The 18,443-nt window shown below is 32.3% G+C and overlaps 2 protein-coding genes across 6 annotated transcripts; both read left to right on the top strand.

Moving 5' to 3' along the window:
* Positions 1–4,132: 4,132 nt before the first annotated feature.
* LOC115955033 (protein INVOLVED IN DE NOVO 2) lies at positions 4,133–10,589 on the top strand. 2 transcript variants are annotated; one of them, XM_031073060.1, is made up of 8 exons: positions 4,133–4,469; positions 5,398–6,326; positions 6,525–6,706; positions 7,236–7,325; positions 7,429–7,716; positions 7,957–8,166; positions 9,244–9,488; positions 10,171–10,490. In XM_031073060.1, the coding sequence occupies exons 2-7, from the start codon at positions 5,426–5,428 to the stop codon at positions 9,478–9,480; spliced, it is 1,908 nt and encodes a 635-aa protein (XP_030928920.1). In that variant the 5' UTR covers positions 4,133–4,469; positions 5,398–5,425; the 3' UTR covers positions 9,481–9,488; positions 10,171–10,490. The 2 variants fall into 2 exon arrangements, with proteins under 2 accessions (XP_030928920.1, XP_030928919.1); XM_031073059.1 differs by having other exon boundaries at positions 4,134–4,469; positions 9,244–9,482; positions 10,171–10,589.
* A 1,663-nt stretch (positions 10,590–12,252) lies between these two features.
* On the top strand, positions 12,253–17,409 carry LOC115955034 (factor of DNA methylation 1-like). Of its 4 annotated transcripts, none has more exons than XM_031073062.1 (6): positions 12,253–12,427; positions 14,067–14,253; positions 15,032–15,191; positions 15,667–15,849; positions 16,026–16,235; positions 16,759–17,409. In XM_031073062.1, exons 3-6 carry the CDS (start codon positions 15,051–15,053, stop codon positions 17,092–17,094), a joined length of 870 nt encoding a protein of 289 aa, XP_030928922.1. In that variant the 5' UTR covers positions 12,253–12,427; positions 14,067–14,253; positions 15,032–15,050; the 3' UTR covers positions 17,095–17,409. The 4 variants fall into 4 exon arrangements, with proteins under 4 accessions (XP_030928922.1, XP_030928921.1, XP_030928924.1 ...); XM_031073061.1 differs by having other exon boundaries at positions 12,253–12,547; XM_031073064.1 differs by having other exon boundaries at positions 12,254–12,547; positions 15,089–15,295.
* The last annotated feature ends 1,034 nt before the right edge of the window (positions 17,410–18,443 follow it).

Below are 18,443 nucleotides of genomic sequence, written 5' to 3'. Positions count from 1 at the left end.
ATAGTTTTTTCGCCATTAAATTTGTACATAGTAATTTTTCAATTTATATTATTACATTAGTTGATTTATAGAATATATAAAAAAAAAAAATTATAACATGTTGGAGGTGATGACTGATATTTTTTATTTTTTTATTTTTTTTTTTTGAGAAAAAGGTAATGACTAAATTAAGGATGATAAATTGTTTTTCCTTTATTTAAAAAAGTCTTACATATATGCATATGGACGTTCTTTTGACTTTTCTTGACAAAGAGAATGTTTGGTAGAAGTTGCTCAAATTCTTATTTATAAGAAAACTCATAATTCATATTACAAATTTCATCGTACTCTCTTTTGAAATTTGACATTTTACCCACCTGAATTATACTCCATTAGACTTCTGTAACCCACCTCTCCATTTTCAGTTTAAAAACACATTTTATTACAAAAACATAGCATAAAACAAATCAAAAGCTTAGGGTTTGAATAAAAAAATTTTAAATTTCACACTATATCATCTTACCCAAATATCATATGGGTTGGATCTTGTCTACACTTTTGGCTCAAATATTGATTGATTTCTTCATTGATATCTATGAAGGGGATGTGAGCAATGTAGAAGTAAGGTGTTGAATCCCCTTTTGTCCAACATTCTCAAATTTCCAAATCCTAAGATGAGAAGATGGGCAAGAGTTGTGGGCATTAAAATTAAATAATCCTCTGGAAAGGACTCCACACCCCAGCAATCAAGATCACAATTTCCAAATCCTAATCCTAATCAAGATTAGCCAAAAGTGTAGAAAATATATTGACTTCTTCATTGTTCCCATCTTACCCAAATATCATCTTGTCCCTAGTGCCTTATCATGCCTTCATTGAAGTTCAAGTTCTCTCTCTCTCAAAAATCCAGCCTAGATTCATGCTATGTTTTCAATTTTATTTATATTTTTTGGTTTCTCTTTTAGGGTAACATCAGAAGTTTGCTTCATTTTGATGGGTTTGTCACAAAAGGCTTTAGTGTTTGCTGTTAGAAATTTTTTTCAGAGAAGTTCTGATATTTAATTTGTATTTAAAAAAAAAAAATTAATGCGATGTTCATCCATTTTCTGCAAAATTTTAAACCCTAGTTTTTTTTTATCTGTTTTATGTTATATTTTTATGTTTAAATGTGTTTTTTAAATATAAAATGGAGAGGTGAGTTACGCAACTCTAATGGAGTATAAATCAGATGGATAAAATACTAAATTTCAAATTATAAATAAACAACTTAAATTCAAGTCAAATCATAAACAGATAAGTTGTTATTTCACTTATTTTGAATTTAGCTCTAGAAATGCTTCTTTCTTTTTTTTTCTTTTTTTTCTTTTTCTTCTTTTTTTGGGAAAAAAAAAATCATTCCCCAATGCAGTCAAAGGGTCAAATGGGATCACAGATTACCAGACTGACACATTTCCAGCCACGACAATGATAGCGCGTGGCTTTCTTTGTTTGGAAGCCTGGAAAGTTCGACATTACTCATCATCAGCTTTCTTAAACATGGCATTTGAGTCGATTTTGATTGGAAGTTGATGATTTGTGACATGTGGCCATCCATCCAAGTTCAAATTCCAATGAGCTTCATGTTTACTGTTTAGATAATATTAAAAAACAGATTTTACTAATGGCGTAAAAATATATATTAGTCATTATATTAGAAAACTTTTTATATAAAAAAGTGATTAATTTTTTTATATAATTTTTTCAATTTTTCATAAGAATTGATCTTTTTGAAATATTAAGTAAACATTCTGAAATAATTAAATTATAGTTTGAAATATAAATAAGATCTGTAATTTTTTATTTGTCTTGGAAGCAAATTTTTTCTAGAATTTAATTCAATTTTGTAATTTTTGATTTACTCATTTTGGGCATATAATTTTTACTTTTATTCAATGTAATCCTTTCATTAAATTTTATAGGAGTTTGGACAATAGTATGAAACAGTTATAGCGACAAATCATGGGGCTTTTGTCCACATCGTTTAATTTTAATTGTGTGTGAGTTTAAAAGTTTTGTTTAAGCCTTCAAGAGTTAAGCCCTTTTTAAGGTTTAAGTATTGTCAGCCTTAGAAAAAGTGAAAGAGGGCAATCTTGGGATGGTAGACAAGGTTTGATTTAGCGATACAAATGTTTATTTATTTTGTGTCTATTTCTAGTTGCATTTGACAATTAGTTGGAAGTGATGTTACTCAATGTGTCCTCTCTTACCTTAATTCAACCACCCTTCCCCAAGCTCTAAACCACACATATATCACTCTTATCTCCAAAATGATTTAGCCTAGAATAGTTAAAAATACAATTGATTTAAAAAAAAAAAAAATTGAATAAAAATAAACTAAACTAGAACTGTCTTCACATTCATGCATCGTCTTGTTTAGGAGTGGGTAGTTCTTAAGGACTAGAAGTGGTACTGGTAGTCTGGTACCTAATATTTTGCAATCCCTGCCTCAACGAACCTCTAGTAGAGAAATAAATAAATAAACGAAAGAAGAAAAAGAAAAAGTAGAATGCAAACTTAACCATGGATGACTCAATTCATAAAAAGTTTATAATTGTTATTATTTTTTAAATAGTTTATAATCAGTTTATATGGTCATATTTTTAAAAAAAAAATGATATACTATAAAAATATTTTTATGGAAATTCTATGACGTTCAGTGTGCATGGTAACATTTCCCAGCCACTTAACTAATCAAATTCTAACAAAAATAACAATTTGATCATTTTTCTTTAGGAATTAAATTTACACATTAAAACAACCAAAAGTTAAACTGATTTTGAGAAATTCTTGTTTTACGCTTTTTGTTGTACGCAATAATCATACTTTTTGATGTAAACAAAAATAACAAATGACTCTATATGTACAATGCTCATACTTTCAAACCAATTGTTTATGTTTTTCATGGGGCAGAATATTAGGATAAAATTAAACACATAATTGCATTGAATTTAATTATTTTTAAAATTTATAACATTATTTTGTTGTCAATGCAACAAAGTATTTAAATTTAATACCCTTGTTTAAAGTATTACAGCTAAGCTTTGCCATTTTTTTTTAAAAATGCTCACGGTTAACGCTCAATTTAAATGTCTCTTATTTCCTTTAAAAAAAAAAAAAATCTCAATGTCTTAAAAAAATGGGGGCAACATCTCAAATATTTTTGGTGTGAGATAGAGACAAAGCTTTGATATGAATGTGTTTGACATCAATTTATAAACTTAGTTTTTAGCTTTTTAGCTTTTATGTACAATTTTTCAATTTTTTTAAGATATAAGTATACTTTAGCACACTTTTAATAAAAAGTTTTTATAAAAAAAATAAGATAATTTATTTCCAAATGGACACGTGTCTATTTGGCCTTTTTTATTTATTGAATTTCTAGCTTTAAAGTACTTTTTTTTAAGAACTTCATTTTTTTTCCCCACTTTTTAAATTACAAATATATTTTATTGCACTTTCTAGAGAAAAAAATAACAACAAAAACACTAATAAGTTGACTCTAAACACACGCTGACCAAAGTTTACATCTCTCTCAAAATAGCCTAACAAAGTTTACACCTTTCTCAAAATAGCAGAAAGTCTTATAATTCTACATCTCTCTCAAAATAGCCTAACAAAGTTCCCAGGTCTTTGATCTAGCTTCTCAAAAAAATAAAATAAATAAATAAATAAACTTTTCTGTGAAGAAAAAATAAGAAAATACTGATTCAAGATGCTTTCTCAAAATAGTCGAAACACTTGTAATTCAACTTATTGAGAATTTAGTCAAATACTATCCTCCAAACTTTTCAGCGAAACAAAAACACAAAAATACTATTTAAGATATTCAAGATGTTTTTTAATAAAGTTATTCTAGTAATATTGTTTATATTTTTTAAAAATATATATGAATAAAAAAATATGTAAAAATATATATAATATTATTTAAATACTAAAAATTATTATTCAAAATACAATACCAAACGGTCCAAATTTAACTCTCCAAACCTCTTTTTTTTTTTTTTTTTGGGTTTTTGGGTGGGGGGGGCCTCCAAACTTTTCTGTGAAACAAAAATACGAAAAATACTGTTCGAGATGCTCAGACAATGGCTATATAGCGAATCTGCTACAGTCTAGAGCTTGGATTCCATCACTTTATACGACCGGACGCGCTCCAATGGCGCGTGCAGCTACTTCATCTCTCATTTCTCACAGTGTCCCACGCACACTCGCACTCACATTCACATTTCACACGCACAGCCACAGCCACACAGCACCTAACCCTAGTCACTAACCACTCACTACCATCTCCAATTTCTCCAAATTCCCAATTTTGATCAAGACAATTCCATTTCTGATCAAGACCCAGATTCCCAATTCTTCTAAAATAGAAACTCACAGTGTCAAAATTTTCACTAACTGATTTTTTATAGTGACCCCCAGGAGTTCCCAGTCAACTAATTTTCTCACTGGTAATCTTATCCACTTCTCTCTGTTGCTCTGCTTCAAATTTCTTTGCATGCATGCACTGTTTAAGATAATTTGTCTACACTCTCATCTTGTGGGGTTGATTTTTCTCTCTGTGTCTCAGTTTTGGAGTTTTTAAGGTTCTAGATTGCTCTGTAAAAGTCAGTTCCTTCTTGGTTAATTTTCACAGATCGGGCTTTATTGTATTTTTTTAGTTAACTTTAATGATGGGTTTTAGGCATGTAAGATAATGTTGTTGGATTAAGGTTTGGTTGGGCTGATTTGGGAGTTTAACAATAATTGTTCTGTTACTGTTTGTCTGTGTGTTTTGATTTTTTCTTCTTTTTTTTTTTGGTTGCCAAATGCAAGATTGTATCTGGGTTTCTTTAGAGCTGAACTATGCTTTAATTTAGTGTGGTTGATATGCTTACTAATTAAATAGAAAATTTTTAGAATGTAGTTCTTGCTAGTTATTGGTATTTAGATACAATGTACCTTTGGTCTGAAATTTTCTCATAGATTCTGCCAGAAAAGGGAAAAAAAATAATGAAATAAGAGAATAAGACAGTTGTGTAAATGCCACCCTGGTGAAGCCCAAATATCCAATTATGTTTCTGTTTGATCTGCTGGATTGTGTGATTTAAGGGTTTATACTCTATTTATCATCGATGGCTTACCAGAAAAGGGAGGAAATGCATTTTGGATTCAAAAAAGATTCAAAGAAGTAAGATTTTAGATGAATTGTAGCGGTTCTGTGTTAAACTGTCAATCATGCCTATCTTTTCTCGTTGAGCTCTGGTTACACTTGTTCACTTCTGGACGGTTGTATAATCATATATAAAATATTGACCAATAAATAATGGAAATTACCTGTGCAAGAAATATATTAAGTTTGTATATTTTTTTTTTTTGGTTCATTTTTCAAATTTCCAGGTACTATTTATCTTTAAGGGGAATCGTGATGGATTTCAGCTCAGGAGAGGATTCAGATATTAGTGAATCTGAAATGGATGAGTATGAAGATAAAACTTATGAAAAATTGAAGAATGGGAATCACAATGTCAAAAACTCAAATGAGACATTCACTTGCCCCTACTGCCCGAAGAAGAAAAAACGAGATTATCTATATAAGGAACTTCTTCAGCATGCTTCTGGGGTGGGCAACAGTAGTTCAGATAAAAGAAGTGCAAAAGAGAAGGCTAATCACCTTGCTTTGGTGAAATATTTGGAAAAGGATTTAGCAAGTCCATCAAAACCTGTGAACGAGAATGATCCTCCTGTTGGCTGTGACCACGATGAGAAATTAGTGTGGCCTTGGACAGGAATTGTGGTTAACATTCCAACTAAACGAACAGAGGAAGGGAGATATGTAGGAGAAAGTGGATCCAAGCTGAGGGATGAATTGAAAAGTAGAGGGTTTAATCCCACAAGGGTCCACCCTCTATGGAATTTTCGGGGTCACTCAGGAAGTGCTGTTGTGGAATTCTGCAAAGATTGGCCGGGGTTACATAATGCCATGTCATTTGAGAGGGCTTATGAGGCAGATCATCATGGGAAAAAGGACTGGTTAGCTAATAATGACCAAAAATCTGGTCTTTATGCTTGGGTTGCCCGTGCAGATGACTATAATTCAACTGGAATTATTGGGGACCACCTACAAAAGATTGGAGATGTTAGGACAATTTCTGACATTATGGAGGAAGAAGCACGGAAGCAGGGTAAACTTGTGTCTAATCTGAAAAACCTCATTGAGGTCAAGAACAAGTGTTTGAAAGAAATGGAGGAAAGATGTACTCAAACTACAGTATCCCTTAGCAACATAATAGAAGAGAAAGATAAGCTCCTGCAAGCCTATAATGAAGGTTTGTTCTGTTATAGAGATCCAATGTTTACTTTTCTTTAGTAACCTAAAGTATAATATGTTTTCAGCTTTTTACAGCTGTGGAATTCCTGCATAGTTGGTGAGTTGTAGTGTAGATTTCGGCATATTGGATATTTTACTATCTAGTGTCAGGCTGTTGTCATGACATTAATCTATCCCATGTTTTTTCGCTTGATAGAGATTAAAAAGATACAACTGAGTGCGAGGGATCACTTTCAGAGGATTTTTAAAGACCACGAAAAGCTCAAGTTGCTAGTGGAATCTCAGAAAACTGAGCTTGAGCACCGTGGGGTAGAATTGGAAAAGCGTGAGGCACGGAACGAGAGCGAAAGCAAAAAGCTCGCTGAAGAGATTGAAAAGGTATTGTTACTTTGGGCTTCATTGCTGTCATAGTTTCTCTTAGATTCACAATTCACATGCTATAATTACTGAAGGAGGTGTTATACAACATCCCTGGACATAAGGGTCAAGGGTGGTTCCCATGCTTGTGGGCTCCACGCCCATGCGAGAGGGGTATTGTATGCAACCGTTAAACAAGATAATAAATCTTATTGAAGAGGTAAATTGTCTTTGGTTAAAAAAAAATTTTGAATTTGAGAGAAATGATCAAGTTGCTCTAAAAGGGGAAGAACAGAGTGATCTTTTTTCCCTTCGTACTCATCAAATCTGATAATCCCCAGAATGATTGATTAGAAAACTGTTAAACTTGACATTGTCAAATTAACTCCTATTATCTGCTTTAATTTATTCAACTAGTCATTACTTATCTAAATAAAGAAATGAAAAAAATTATTCAACTAGTTGCAGCATCAGTTGAAGTGTTCTTTTTATGATTATGCTTTCATGTTTGCAAGACTGTTTGACAGAGCTGTTTTTGTTATTCTTTCAGAATGCTATAAGAAATAGTTCTTTGCAATTGGCCTCATTGGAGCAAGAAAAGGCTGATGTGAATGTATTGAAACTGGCTGAAGATCAGAAGGTTTGTGAGTTGTTTCTAAGTGCTTAAAGGATAACCTAAACATTTCCTTGTCATTTTGGATAAAGATAGATTAGTTATACTTTACAATTGGTTTCATACACAGAGGCAAAAGGAGGAACTCCATAAGAGAATAATTCAATTAGAAAAGCAACTGGATGCAAAACAAGCACTGGAATTGGAAATTGAGAGATTGAGAGGGTCATTAAATGTCATGAAGCACATGGGAGACGATGGAGATGTGGAAATTCTGGAAAAAGTGGATACAATACTCAAACAGTTGCGAGAAAAAGAAGGAGAACTTGAAGATTTAGAAGCTTTGAACCAAACATTAATAGTGAAGGAGCGCAAGAGCAATGATGAGCTGCAAGAAGCTCGAAAAGAATTAGTTAATGTAAGTGTTTTGCCCCTTCAATGATGAGCAGCAAGAAGCTCAAAAATTGCATATGTTTTTATCATAAGTTAATACAAAGATGCTGTAATCATATACATGACTTAAGTTTTGATTTATTATTTATTAAGACTAGGAACCCCTGGAGACTAATTCAAGTGTTAACGTGTCCAATTTTTCAATCCCAAACTTAATACAAGTTCCCATAGCTTGTGCAAAAGTACTAATTTTCTTTCTTTGTAGGACCTGAAAGACTTAGCTAGCCGTGCTCATATTGGCGTTAAGAGAATGGGAGAACTTGACAGTAAACCATTCCATGAAGCAATGAAAAGAAAGTATAATGAGGAAGAAGCAGAAGACAGAGCTTCAGAACTATGCTCATTGTGGGAGGAATATCTGAAGGACCCTGACTGGCATCCTTTGAAAGTTATTGCGGTTGATGGGAACCATCAGGTGTTTTTCTTAGATTGCTTAAAATCTGGTTTGATTAGATTACTCTTAGTTCTAGTTTAAATCCGTTCCAAGGCAAATAATGCTGTCAAATGCATGTTCTTTTTCATGATGTTGTAAACATTCCATGTCTTTATAATGCTAGTTTAACATAATCATTTGTAAGGATGAAAAGAGGAATGTGATTGTAAGTGACAGAAGTAAATGCTGCCCCCACCCCCCCCCCCCCCCCCCCCCCTCTTTTTTTAATAGAGCAAATCAAGAAAAAAAAAGGGCTCAAAAGAGTACAGAAACTTTGAAGCAGTCTTTAAAAAAAATTAAAAAATAAGATAAAATTCTTTGAAATTTCACACTTTATTTTGAAATACTAAATTCTTTAAAACTGAAGCTACTAGACACTTCCACATTGTTGTGACTTCTGACACAAGTGTACTTGCTATTGTCATACGTAGATGGCCACATCAACATGTGTACTGTATTCTTTTGAAATGATGTCATTGTTCCTAAAGAGGAGCTACTCTGTATCTTTACCTTTCCCTTTTATTTTACTCTTCCAAGCTAGCTGGGCTTAATTTATTGTCAGTTATCAAAGTTTCCTGATCTAAATTAAAGGATTAGATTTCTAGTCTGGTTTAGTTTGGCTGTGCTTGTGTTGCTTATGTAATTAGATGCTCTGAATTTGTGAATTATGATGGGAAAGTCCCTTGCCAGTGTGATGTTTGAACAAACAAACGGTTTGCATGTCTGTTTGTGGTTTTTTATTGTCTTTTATGTAACTTGTCAGGAACATGCTTTCTGCTGTCTAATATGTATGCGAGCATCTACATTTGCTTAATTTTTTTGTTCATCAGCTTAGATATGAATTTTTTTAAGTATTACATCTATGTAATGTTCAAGGATTCTGTTGCCCCAAATTACTATTCAAATTTTAAATGAAGTAGTTATGAGCTTGCAATGGTATTCAAATATTTCCATAGCCTGTATGCTTTTGGTTGTGAAGTCCTTATTCATCACTTCTTGTTACTTTGCTTGACTTTTTAACATGATATGGTTTACTTAAGATGAATGTCACTGTTTCAGCAAGTTATAGATGAAGAAGATGAGAAATTGAATGATCTGAGGAAAGAATTGGGTGATGAAGTTTACAAGGCTGTGACAGCAGCTTTAATGGAGATAAATGAATACAATCCTAGTGGGCGGTATATAATATCAGAATTGTGGAACTATCCAGAGGGAAGAAGAGCTACACTTGAAGAGGGGGTCATGTTTATATTGAAGCAATGGAAAGTAGCTAAACGCAAAAGGGGAATGAGTTGAAGGTTGGTGTAAGTTTCATTTAGTTTATTATAAAAATTAAGTGAGACGAATGAACAACTATGCGAGGCACTCATTAATAATATTAAATTTTGGCAGACTAGCATGTAATGAGTCTTGAATGTAGCCTTTGCCACCTTTACTGAAATTTTTTTTGCTGCCTATGATAGGTACTGTTGCTTTGGTAGTAGACCAAGCTTTTACTACCTAGGATAGATGGCATCTTTTCCTGGAAGACAATTGACAATTAGATATAAATTCAACAGTGAATGAAGCATGAGGATACACAGACCATGTTACTTCATTTTTTTAAAGCAGTGTTCTGCAAATATTGCATTTGTATTCAGCTCAGTTTGTGTTTACAAAAATAATCCAGCTGTTATGTCATAGTCATACAACAACAACCAAGGCTTACTCCCAAAATTTTGGGGTGGACCATGGATCCTCAACAGACTAGTCCGGGTCAGCCCATGTTATAGTCTTTACCCATGATTGTGTTAGTCATAAATGATGTTAAATTCTTTAGTCGTTAGCCTTTGTTATAGTCATTCCCATGATTATGTTAGTATAAATGAGTAAATGACATTAAATTCTTTATTCAGTAGCTTTAATGTACCCATGATTTCAGTATCTTGTAAGGAAAGCCATATTCAATACTTCTCTCACATTAAAACATTGTTGCTTTGTTTGCAGGAAATAATATATCTGAGTCCTCTTAACGGAACAATGTAGTGGAATTTGGAAGACATGTCACTGAGAGATGGAATAAGCTGCCCGCTTACATGATGGTGGCGGGTGTTCAAGGCATGTGTTCTCTGTAATTTATTGTGTTTCATATCGGAGGGACGTTCTCTCTCCAAGTCTCCATTGAACAACTTGTTGAAAGCAACTGCATATTTAGCATTCTTCTTGTTCAATGGATGGGAAACTTGATGGAAAATCTATTTGAAAATGCAGTGTAGCCTTCAATCTAAAACTTGTGTTTTAAAATAAACTTATTTTCTTCCCCCGTTCCTTGAGCATTTGAGTTACCATTGTAGTCCCATATCTACCAAACATAACCATATGTGATTGAGGTATAGAAACATCAAATATAATTGGGTTAGAACAAAGCTTCTATTCATTTCTGATGGAAATATGTTATAAGTTTAAAGGGACAACTTCCTCACAACTGTTTAGGTGGCAAGTTGTTAATGGTAAGCAATAAAGTGGCGTCAATGGTAGGCATATATGAGAATCAATAATAACTTTTTCAACTCAGCAGTTCTGGAAACTATCGTGTCTATAGTGTATTACTAGAAAATATTTAACTCCAAGGTCTAGTTTTGGAGTCATAGTCATCTTGATGAATAATGAAATACCAAACTTGTGACTGCTACTATCCACATTCCCTAGCTTGGATCTTGCTTCATAAATAGTTAGCCGCACAAAGATGGAATAGGCTTAGGTCTCTTGCTTATAGTGCTGCATGTGGGCATGTATTGGCTTCAGCTGAACTGCAAGCCTTTTCTACTTTGTTCCACGTCCATTGTTCCTTGGTGTACACTGGTATCCCAATTCAGGGATCAATTGCAATGTTGGAGAGAGTTGTTTCTTTATCTCTGAAGATAGTTTAGAAACAGATTGTTCAAATTCCTATTATTATTGATGTCACTGCGGAGCTATGGGTGTTGTTTCTTTTCATTGCTTAAGGTGATGCAAGTGCAATTCCTAATGGTGAACATTGCTGCTTTGCAATTTTGTGAACAATTCTTCGTGGGTTTTGAATTTTTGGTGTCAGTTTCCGAGTCATGGAAAGTCACAACTCGTTTAATAATTACCGAATAATATTGGTAACATATAAGCTATGAAGACTATCTAACCGTTTAAGCCATGAAAATCGAGTGCAGTAATGAAAAACGAAAGATAGAAATTGTGTTACTTTCCCTAAATTTTTTTTTTTTTTTTAATTGGATAGTTACAACAAGAATTAGATTAAAATTATAAAACTCTTGGCAAATACGAAATACAAAAATTTAGGGAACAACTATTTTACTACATTTTTACAAACTGCTGATGTGATTTTAATATTTTCCAAATAGTTATTATAAGTATAAATGTGATGTTAGTGATGAGCTCATATTAGGATTAGTAAGAATTCGCCACATCAGCAATTTGTAAAAATTTTGTAAAATAGTTTGTATCCGTAGCACTACTCAAAAAAAAAATTGTTTTATATTTTTTTTAATAAAAATGATATTAAAACTTTTTAAAAATTGTTCATTAACAAATGCTTAAAGACACCCATTAATTAGAGTAAAAAATTTATTTATCAAGCCAATTGAAAAGTGCAGACATATGAGTAATCTTACATCCACAATAATTTCACAATAAATCCTATGTAACAAGTTGTTATTAATTTTAATCTAGACTCACCATTAAAATTACCTTTTTTGCTTATCAGTAAGAACTTATTTTATTAATTGGGAAAATGCGAGAGAGATGTTATATAATTAATGATATTCCTAACCTCAAATGCTTATAGTATTTATTGGGACTCACCTTAGTTTTCACCTCCCTCCATTAAAATTTTGTTACCATGATGAAAAACGTTGAAAAGTCCAGTCCATGGACCATGTGCACCCAAAAAAAAAAAAAAAAGACGATCACGAAGAATGTATGATTATGTATCATATAAACGATAATAATAATTAAAAAAAAAAAAAAAAAAACATGTCTCATTTCTTTGCTTTTTTTTAATTTTTATTGAGAAGAGATTTTGTTTCATTTCTTTGCTGAATCATGAATGCATAAAAATCTTTCATTCAGTTTCGTGATACATTGCATGATACGTGGATCATTTTTACATGTTCGGAGAGAAAAAAAGGTGATGAATATTAATGGGCCTGGCTAATGGCTACATATAGGGCTTAGCTACCGCCATTACTCTCTTTTCTTTTTATCTGTGACTGTGAGTGAAACTTTCTTCACTTCCTTCTCCAGTTACTCTACTTTCTACTTATTATTATTATTTTATAAAATGAGTGTTTATTTGTTTTTAACCGCTATTCAGTTTTTGTTGCTTGATCATGTAAGTAAATCCATGGCCTTGGATAAACATTTGCATTTAATTTTTTTTTTTCTTTTTTGGAATACTCTTCAAGTGAAAGACGCTTTAGAAAGTGTGTGGACTTTAGTGTATATACCTTTGCTCAACATAGATACACATTTATATATACCTATGTTCAAGCACGCATCTTTTTAGAGAGTTTCAACCCATGGTGATGATAGCTCTTTATCATATCATCAGACTAAAATATTAATCAGTTTTTGGTATAAACAGTGATTGAATCTCAAATCTCTTATTCAACCATAAAAAACTTTAATATGCGGGATGTAGAAGCATGCATTTGTGTGTGTGTGTGTGTTAAGAAAGTGTTAAAAGTTAAGGAACTATATGGTTCTCTCTTAATTTAATTCAATGTCTCATTTCGACTTGTTGTACATTATGTAAATTTTAATTAAATATCATACTTTGTTGTAAGATTTTACTAAGCTTAATGAAACATTCTCATACAATTTTGAATTCTTTAGACCTAAATTTTAATTATTAAAAAAAAAAAAACAAATTGTGAATTGTACATTTGTATTGTTTTTATAACATAATACTATACATTTATTCTCATTTTAGGAGATAATAAGCTTAATTTGCTTCTTGGAGATTCTAGCCTCTTGAATAGTTGAATTTAAAGGGATCAACACTATTATTTTTATTTATTTATAATTATGGCCACTGTGATCCTAGGAAGCACGGATGCTTCATTTGGGGTGCTGTACTTGTGTACCGCCTGTGTCATGTTATAATTTTTCAAAATTTGCTTGTGTCACCATATTGTATCTGTACCTGTGTTCGTACTTCCTAGTTGTGATTAGTGCTAGAATATAATGTTGATTATATAAGTTGGGAAATAATAATCATAATAAAACAATGGGCAGGTATTTGAACAGATGAGTTTGAAATGAAAATATTTGCTTTGTTTAACAGAGCACAAGAAAAAGGAATTGAATTTATAAAATAGAGAAAAAATGCAAGAGTTATGGGATCGGGTTTTAAAATTTCAGAATTCTACTTTGAATATTTTATGCTGAAGGGTTTTGATGAATTAGAATTCTACTTTAAATGTTTTATGCTAAAGGGTTTTAATATATCAGAATTCTACTTTGAATGTTTTGTGCTATGCATATGATCTGGTGAGCTTGCATGAAGGTCTCATGGACTTGTCTAGTTGTCTTATAGTTGTTTGTCTTCAGTTGCTGGAACTATTATCTGGGTCATTTATAGTCTGTTTGAATTAAGAGGGAGGGAGGGAGAGTAGAGTAGAGTAGATTAGATTTAGTACAAAATTAGTTTATTTTTAGCTAACACTACTCTACTCCCCTCCATCCAAACAGGCCATTAGAGATGTAAATCTAAAAGGGAATTTCACTTTGGATAAGTGACCTTTGTTCCTTGTATTTGCTGATTACGAAGTAGTTTATTTATATTTCTAGAATTTTGATGTATCTTGTTGTATTTGTATCACTGATGTTGAGGGCACGTTATATTTTAGGTTTAAATGGATGACTATATTCTTGAAGAGTTGCAAAAAGCACGCAGACTTGTTGTGAGCCTTGCCAAGGAAGTTGATGTCAAGAATGAAAAATTGTTTAGAATGGAGAGCAAGTTAGATGAGACCTTTCACATGATGATGGAGGAGAAAGCTAAGCTGCAGCAAGTGCAGCGAGCTTACTCTCAAGGTATGTTACACTTCATTAATAGCAAATTCGTTTCAAATTCCACCTGCTTCAAAGTTATTTATTCTTATCTTACCTCATTATGCATATGCAATCCAAAAATTGAATGGGTTGAATCCATGCTTTCTTGTTTGCTGCATGCCTGTGTTATATCACTTATGACATATTCATATTATCGTTCACACATTGGGATGGGACTAAAGCTTTTAATATGTTCAAAATGGGAATCCTGTCTCTGGATAAAAAAAACAACTTTGCAACTCTAGCAAGACTCAAGCAACCAAGCTATACCCCCACAAACTATACCTGTGAAAATTTGTCTAGAAAGAGTGAGCTTAATGGTGTCTATGTTATAAAAAATTGCTGAATCTGCAGAAGGATTGGTTGATTGGTATATAATGGCAGTCTAGTTTTAATTAAGCTTGTGAATGCATTCTTTGCTAGTATTATAATAATTGCAATGAACTTAAATGTGAAATGGGAGAATAAATCATGTTTGAATATCAACTAGTCCAGCATGTAAACTCCATTTGAATACTTGAGAGAATTGCAACCTTATGATTCGCATTGCCTCTTTACCCTCATGGTTGGTATTTACACTTTTAATCTGTGGCTTTGTTTCTCACTCCCTTGTGAAATTCAGTCAATTTAGCACTACCTTTGCTTCAGTTGTATATCTTGCATTGAAACTTTGTTAGATTCTGTCTTCTACAATTCTTCTGCATCTTTTAATTCTATTTTATGAGATCTGACTAATCTGAATTAGCATGATCTTTTGCAGCACTTTGAAATGCTAGAACATGTGTGCTTATCTCATACTTAATAATAAATTCTTTAGAAATGAAGAAGACACAGTTTGTCGCCGAAGAGTTAAAGAATTGGAGAAGCGAGAGGCCCAGATTGATCTGGAGCGAAAAAGTTTACTCATTCAGAGGGAAAAGGTGACATGAAACTTTGTAAATGATCCCTTATGAATGACTGTAGCCATATATGGGCTCTATCCATTTGCAATGCCAAACATAAGGTCCTGGTAATATTATCCAAGGTTGGTTGTTTTTTACGGTGTAAAGCTAGTCCTCTTGTTTTGTTAAGCCTATAGGATTACTTGAACAACATATCAACCTTTTGTATAATTCATATGCATTGTTTGTCATCTGCAAGTATTGTTTCCTTCATTTGCTATGGAACAATTTAAATGTATTCAAATTACAGTTGTATGTGCATATTTTGCCATTATTTGTTGCCCAGTTTAGAATTTGGATTCAATTCCAAGAATCCATGCAGTTCTAGCTGGAACTTGTTTAGATTGAATTCCATATGGTTCTTGCCAGAACTTTGTCTGCCATTTACTTGATAGTTGTTGTGAGCCAACTCCAACAATACTTTTACATTAAGCTAACATCTTAACTGCTATAGTTGAAAGCTAAAAGCTCTACAAAACACGACTACATATCAACCATCCAAATTGATGCCCTGAGAAAAGAACTGGAGGAAAAAGTGGATGAGTTGCAATCCATGGACACCCTTAACCAAACTCTGATAATTAAGGAGCATATGAGTAACCTTGAGCTGAAAGATGCTCACAAAGAATTGATAAATGTAAGATTTTTCTTATTTTCTTTTGCACATGGTTAATGTTTACTGAAAATGCTCAACTTTTTATGTATATTATCAACTACCATTTTGTTTTGCTAATATCTGCCCTCTCCAAAAAAAAAAAAAAAAAAAAAAAAAAAAAAACAAAAAGAAGTGATGTCTTTGTGTTTGCCATACAGGGTTTGCAAGATATTTGGAATGACCAAGACCTTTTTGGAATCAAAAGAATGGGTGAGGTTGATGAGAAACTGTTTAAAGATGTGTGCTTAAAAAAATTCCCTAATGGTTGGGAGGTAAATGCAGAAGAACTAATTTTACTGTGGCAAGCCAATGTTAGTAATCCAATTTGGCATCCTTTCAAAACAGAATTTCTTGATGGAAAATTGCAGGTACTTTTCTTTACCTTCTTTTTATTTCTTCTTTCATATAGTTTAAAGTTCAATATGGATACCTGAGATGTTTCTTGTATAAAAATATCTCAGGGCATTGTTGTCAAGGAAGTAGTAAGGGACATTGGTTTTGTCTATTACAATAAACAGTATGATGATTTTTCCTTGCAGAATAAAGGCCAACTTCAATAAATGGAATTATTATATGTTTTTTCTCTTATTATAGGGTGCCCAATTCTTCAAATCATGAAAAATGAATAAAGTCAGTTTTAAATTCCAAAGCATTGTAACACAAGTGATGTTTTATAACCAATTCATCAGCAATCTTATAGTTATAAAATTGAAAACGGAACATTCTATACAGCGATGAATTAGCATTGTGACTGTCCCAATGGCTTGATGGACAAAGCAGTCTTTGCCATTATAACAAAATGAATTGGTTGAACTCATGTTAGATATTTTAATATTACTTGCTGAATCGTATTTGCATTCACTTTGTGACTTATAACTCTTTGAAATGCAGGAAGTAATAGATAAAGGTGATAGTAAGCTGAAGGAGTTGAGGAGTGTATGGGGCGAGGAAGTGTACAAGGCTGTAGCTGATGCATTGATGGAATTGAATGACTACAACTCAAGCGGGAGATATGTAGTTCCAGAACTTTGGAACTTCAATGAGAGAAGAAAAGCTAGTTTGAAAGAGGTAATTAAGTACATGATCGAAGAGTTGAAGACACTCAAGTCTTATGTACCTCCAGAACTTTGGAACTTCAATGAGGGAAGAAAAGCCAGTTTGAAAGAGGTAATTAAGAACATGATTGAAGAGTTGAAGACACTCAAGCCTCTTAAGCGTAGAAGATAATGACAATGATATCTAGTCTAGCAGTGGTAGTACTACTCACTCTACTCAAAGTGCAAGTTCTACAAAGATAGAAACTTTGAGAGCTCTTAGTAACCCCACAAATTGTTTGATCTAACTAGAAGATTGAGCACTACTCTGTAAAGCATCGACAAGATGGATTTTTGCAACTAATGTATCTGATCAAGTCCCATTACATCACAAAATATGCTTTTGAGGCTTGAATATGTATGATATTTTGCTTGTAACTTATGCTGTAGTCATATGGTCTTCCAAATCATACTAGTGCTAGAAAAGGACAATGCTAAATCTATTACTAATTTTACTATGAAAATTTACAAACTAACGTGATAATGAATTTGATTGGTGTCTTATAAACTACAAAATAAATTAATTTTTTGTTTTGTATTTATAAATTAATATATTAGTCATAGGAAAAACTATACCACCTAAGTTAAGCTGGAAAAAAGATTTTTTAACAATGTCATGCACATTACCGTATCATTTCGGTCCCACTTTAGATTAATTCGGTCAATTTTGAACTAATTGAGCCTTTAATTGATTTTTTTTGGTAGGTTGCCTTTTTAATTTTGGACTCAAATTTTCTTTTCTTTTTTTCCCCCTTAAATTTTGGGTTGAAAAGTGTGAAAATTTTATTCTATTTGGGCCAAACTTTTTAGTTTTGGACTAAAAAGTAAATACAAAATAGACATTAGAAATTAGAGATATGAACCCTAAAAAAGCAATAAAAATGATAAATACTCAAAAGATTACTTTAAAATCCAGGCTTCAATAATATAGGCATTATACTTATATTTGAAATGAAAAAAAAAAATTACAATTCTAAATTTATATAATAATTTAATAGTTAATGTATGTGTTCCATGGAATGTGAGTGTACATTTTTGGTTAATATTCTTTGATATGTTCAAATTTGTCAATCAATTATGATATATTTTGGAAAAAAAAATCATTTTAATAACATTTTCTCCATTTATATAAAACAATGTTATAGTTATGTAATTTAAATTTTTTTATTAAATTATGTTTTTTACACGTACACATATATCACTGTAGGGTCTCTATTTTGGAACCCAAGCCCAAATTGTATGGAGTCTTGGTTTAATGAGCCAAATACAATGAATTTGTAGAGAATGGATTGGAAACTTGGACCTTAGCGGATCAGACGAATAACCAATAAATTTGGGTGATAAAGAAAGAAAGATGACATAAATTTACTAGGAAGAGACGTCCTCGGATAAAATCCGAGGAGACTCGTTCTTCATCTATCTCCCCCCTTACCAGTCCTTCCCCCCTCTTTTATAATATCTTCCTCCCATTTCCACCGTCCA

The sequence above is a fragment of the Quercus lobata genome, chromosome 8, assembly GCF_001633185.2.
Source record: "Quercus lobata isolate SW786 chromosome 8, ValleyOak3.0 Primary Assembly, whole genome shotgun sequence".
NCBI lineage: Eukaryota > Viridiplantae > Streptophyta > Magnoliopsida > Fagales > Fagaceae > Quercus > Quercus lobata.
Note: the sequence above shows the minus strand (reverse complement) of the source record. Positions and strands in the feature narration are given on the sequence as shown.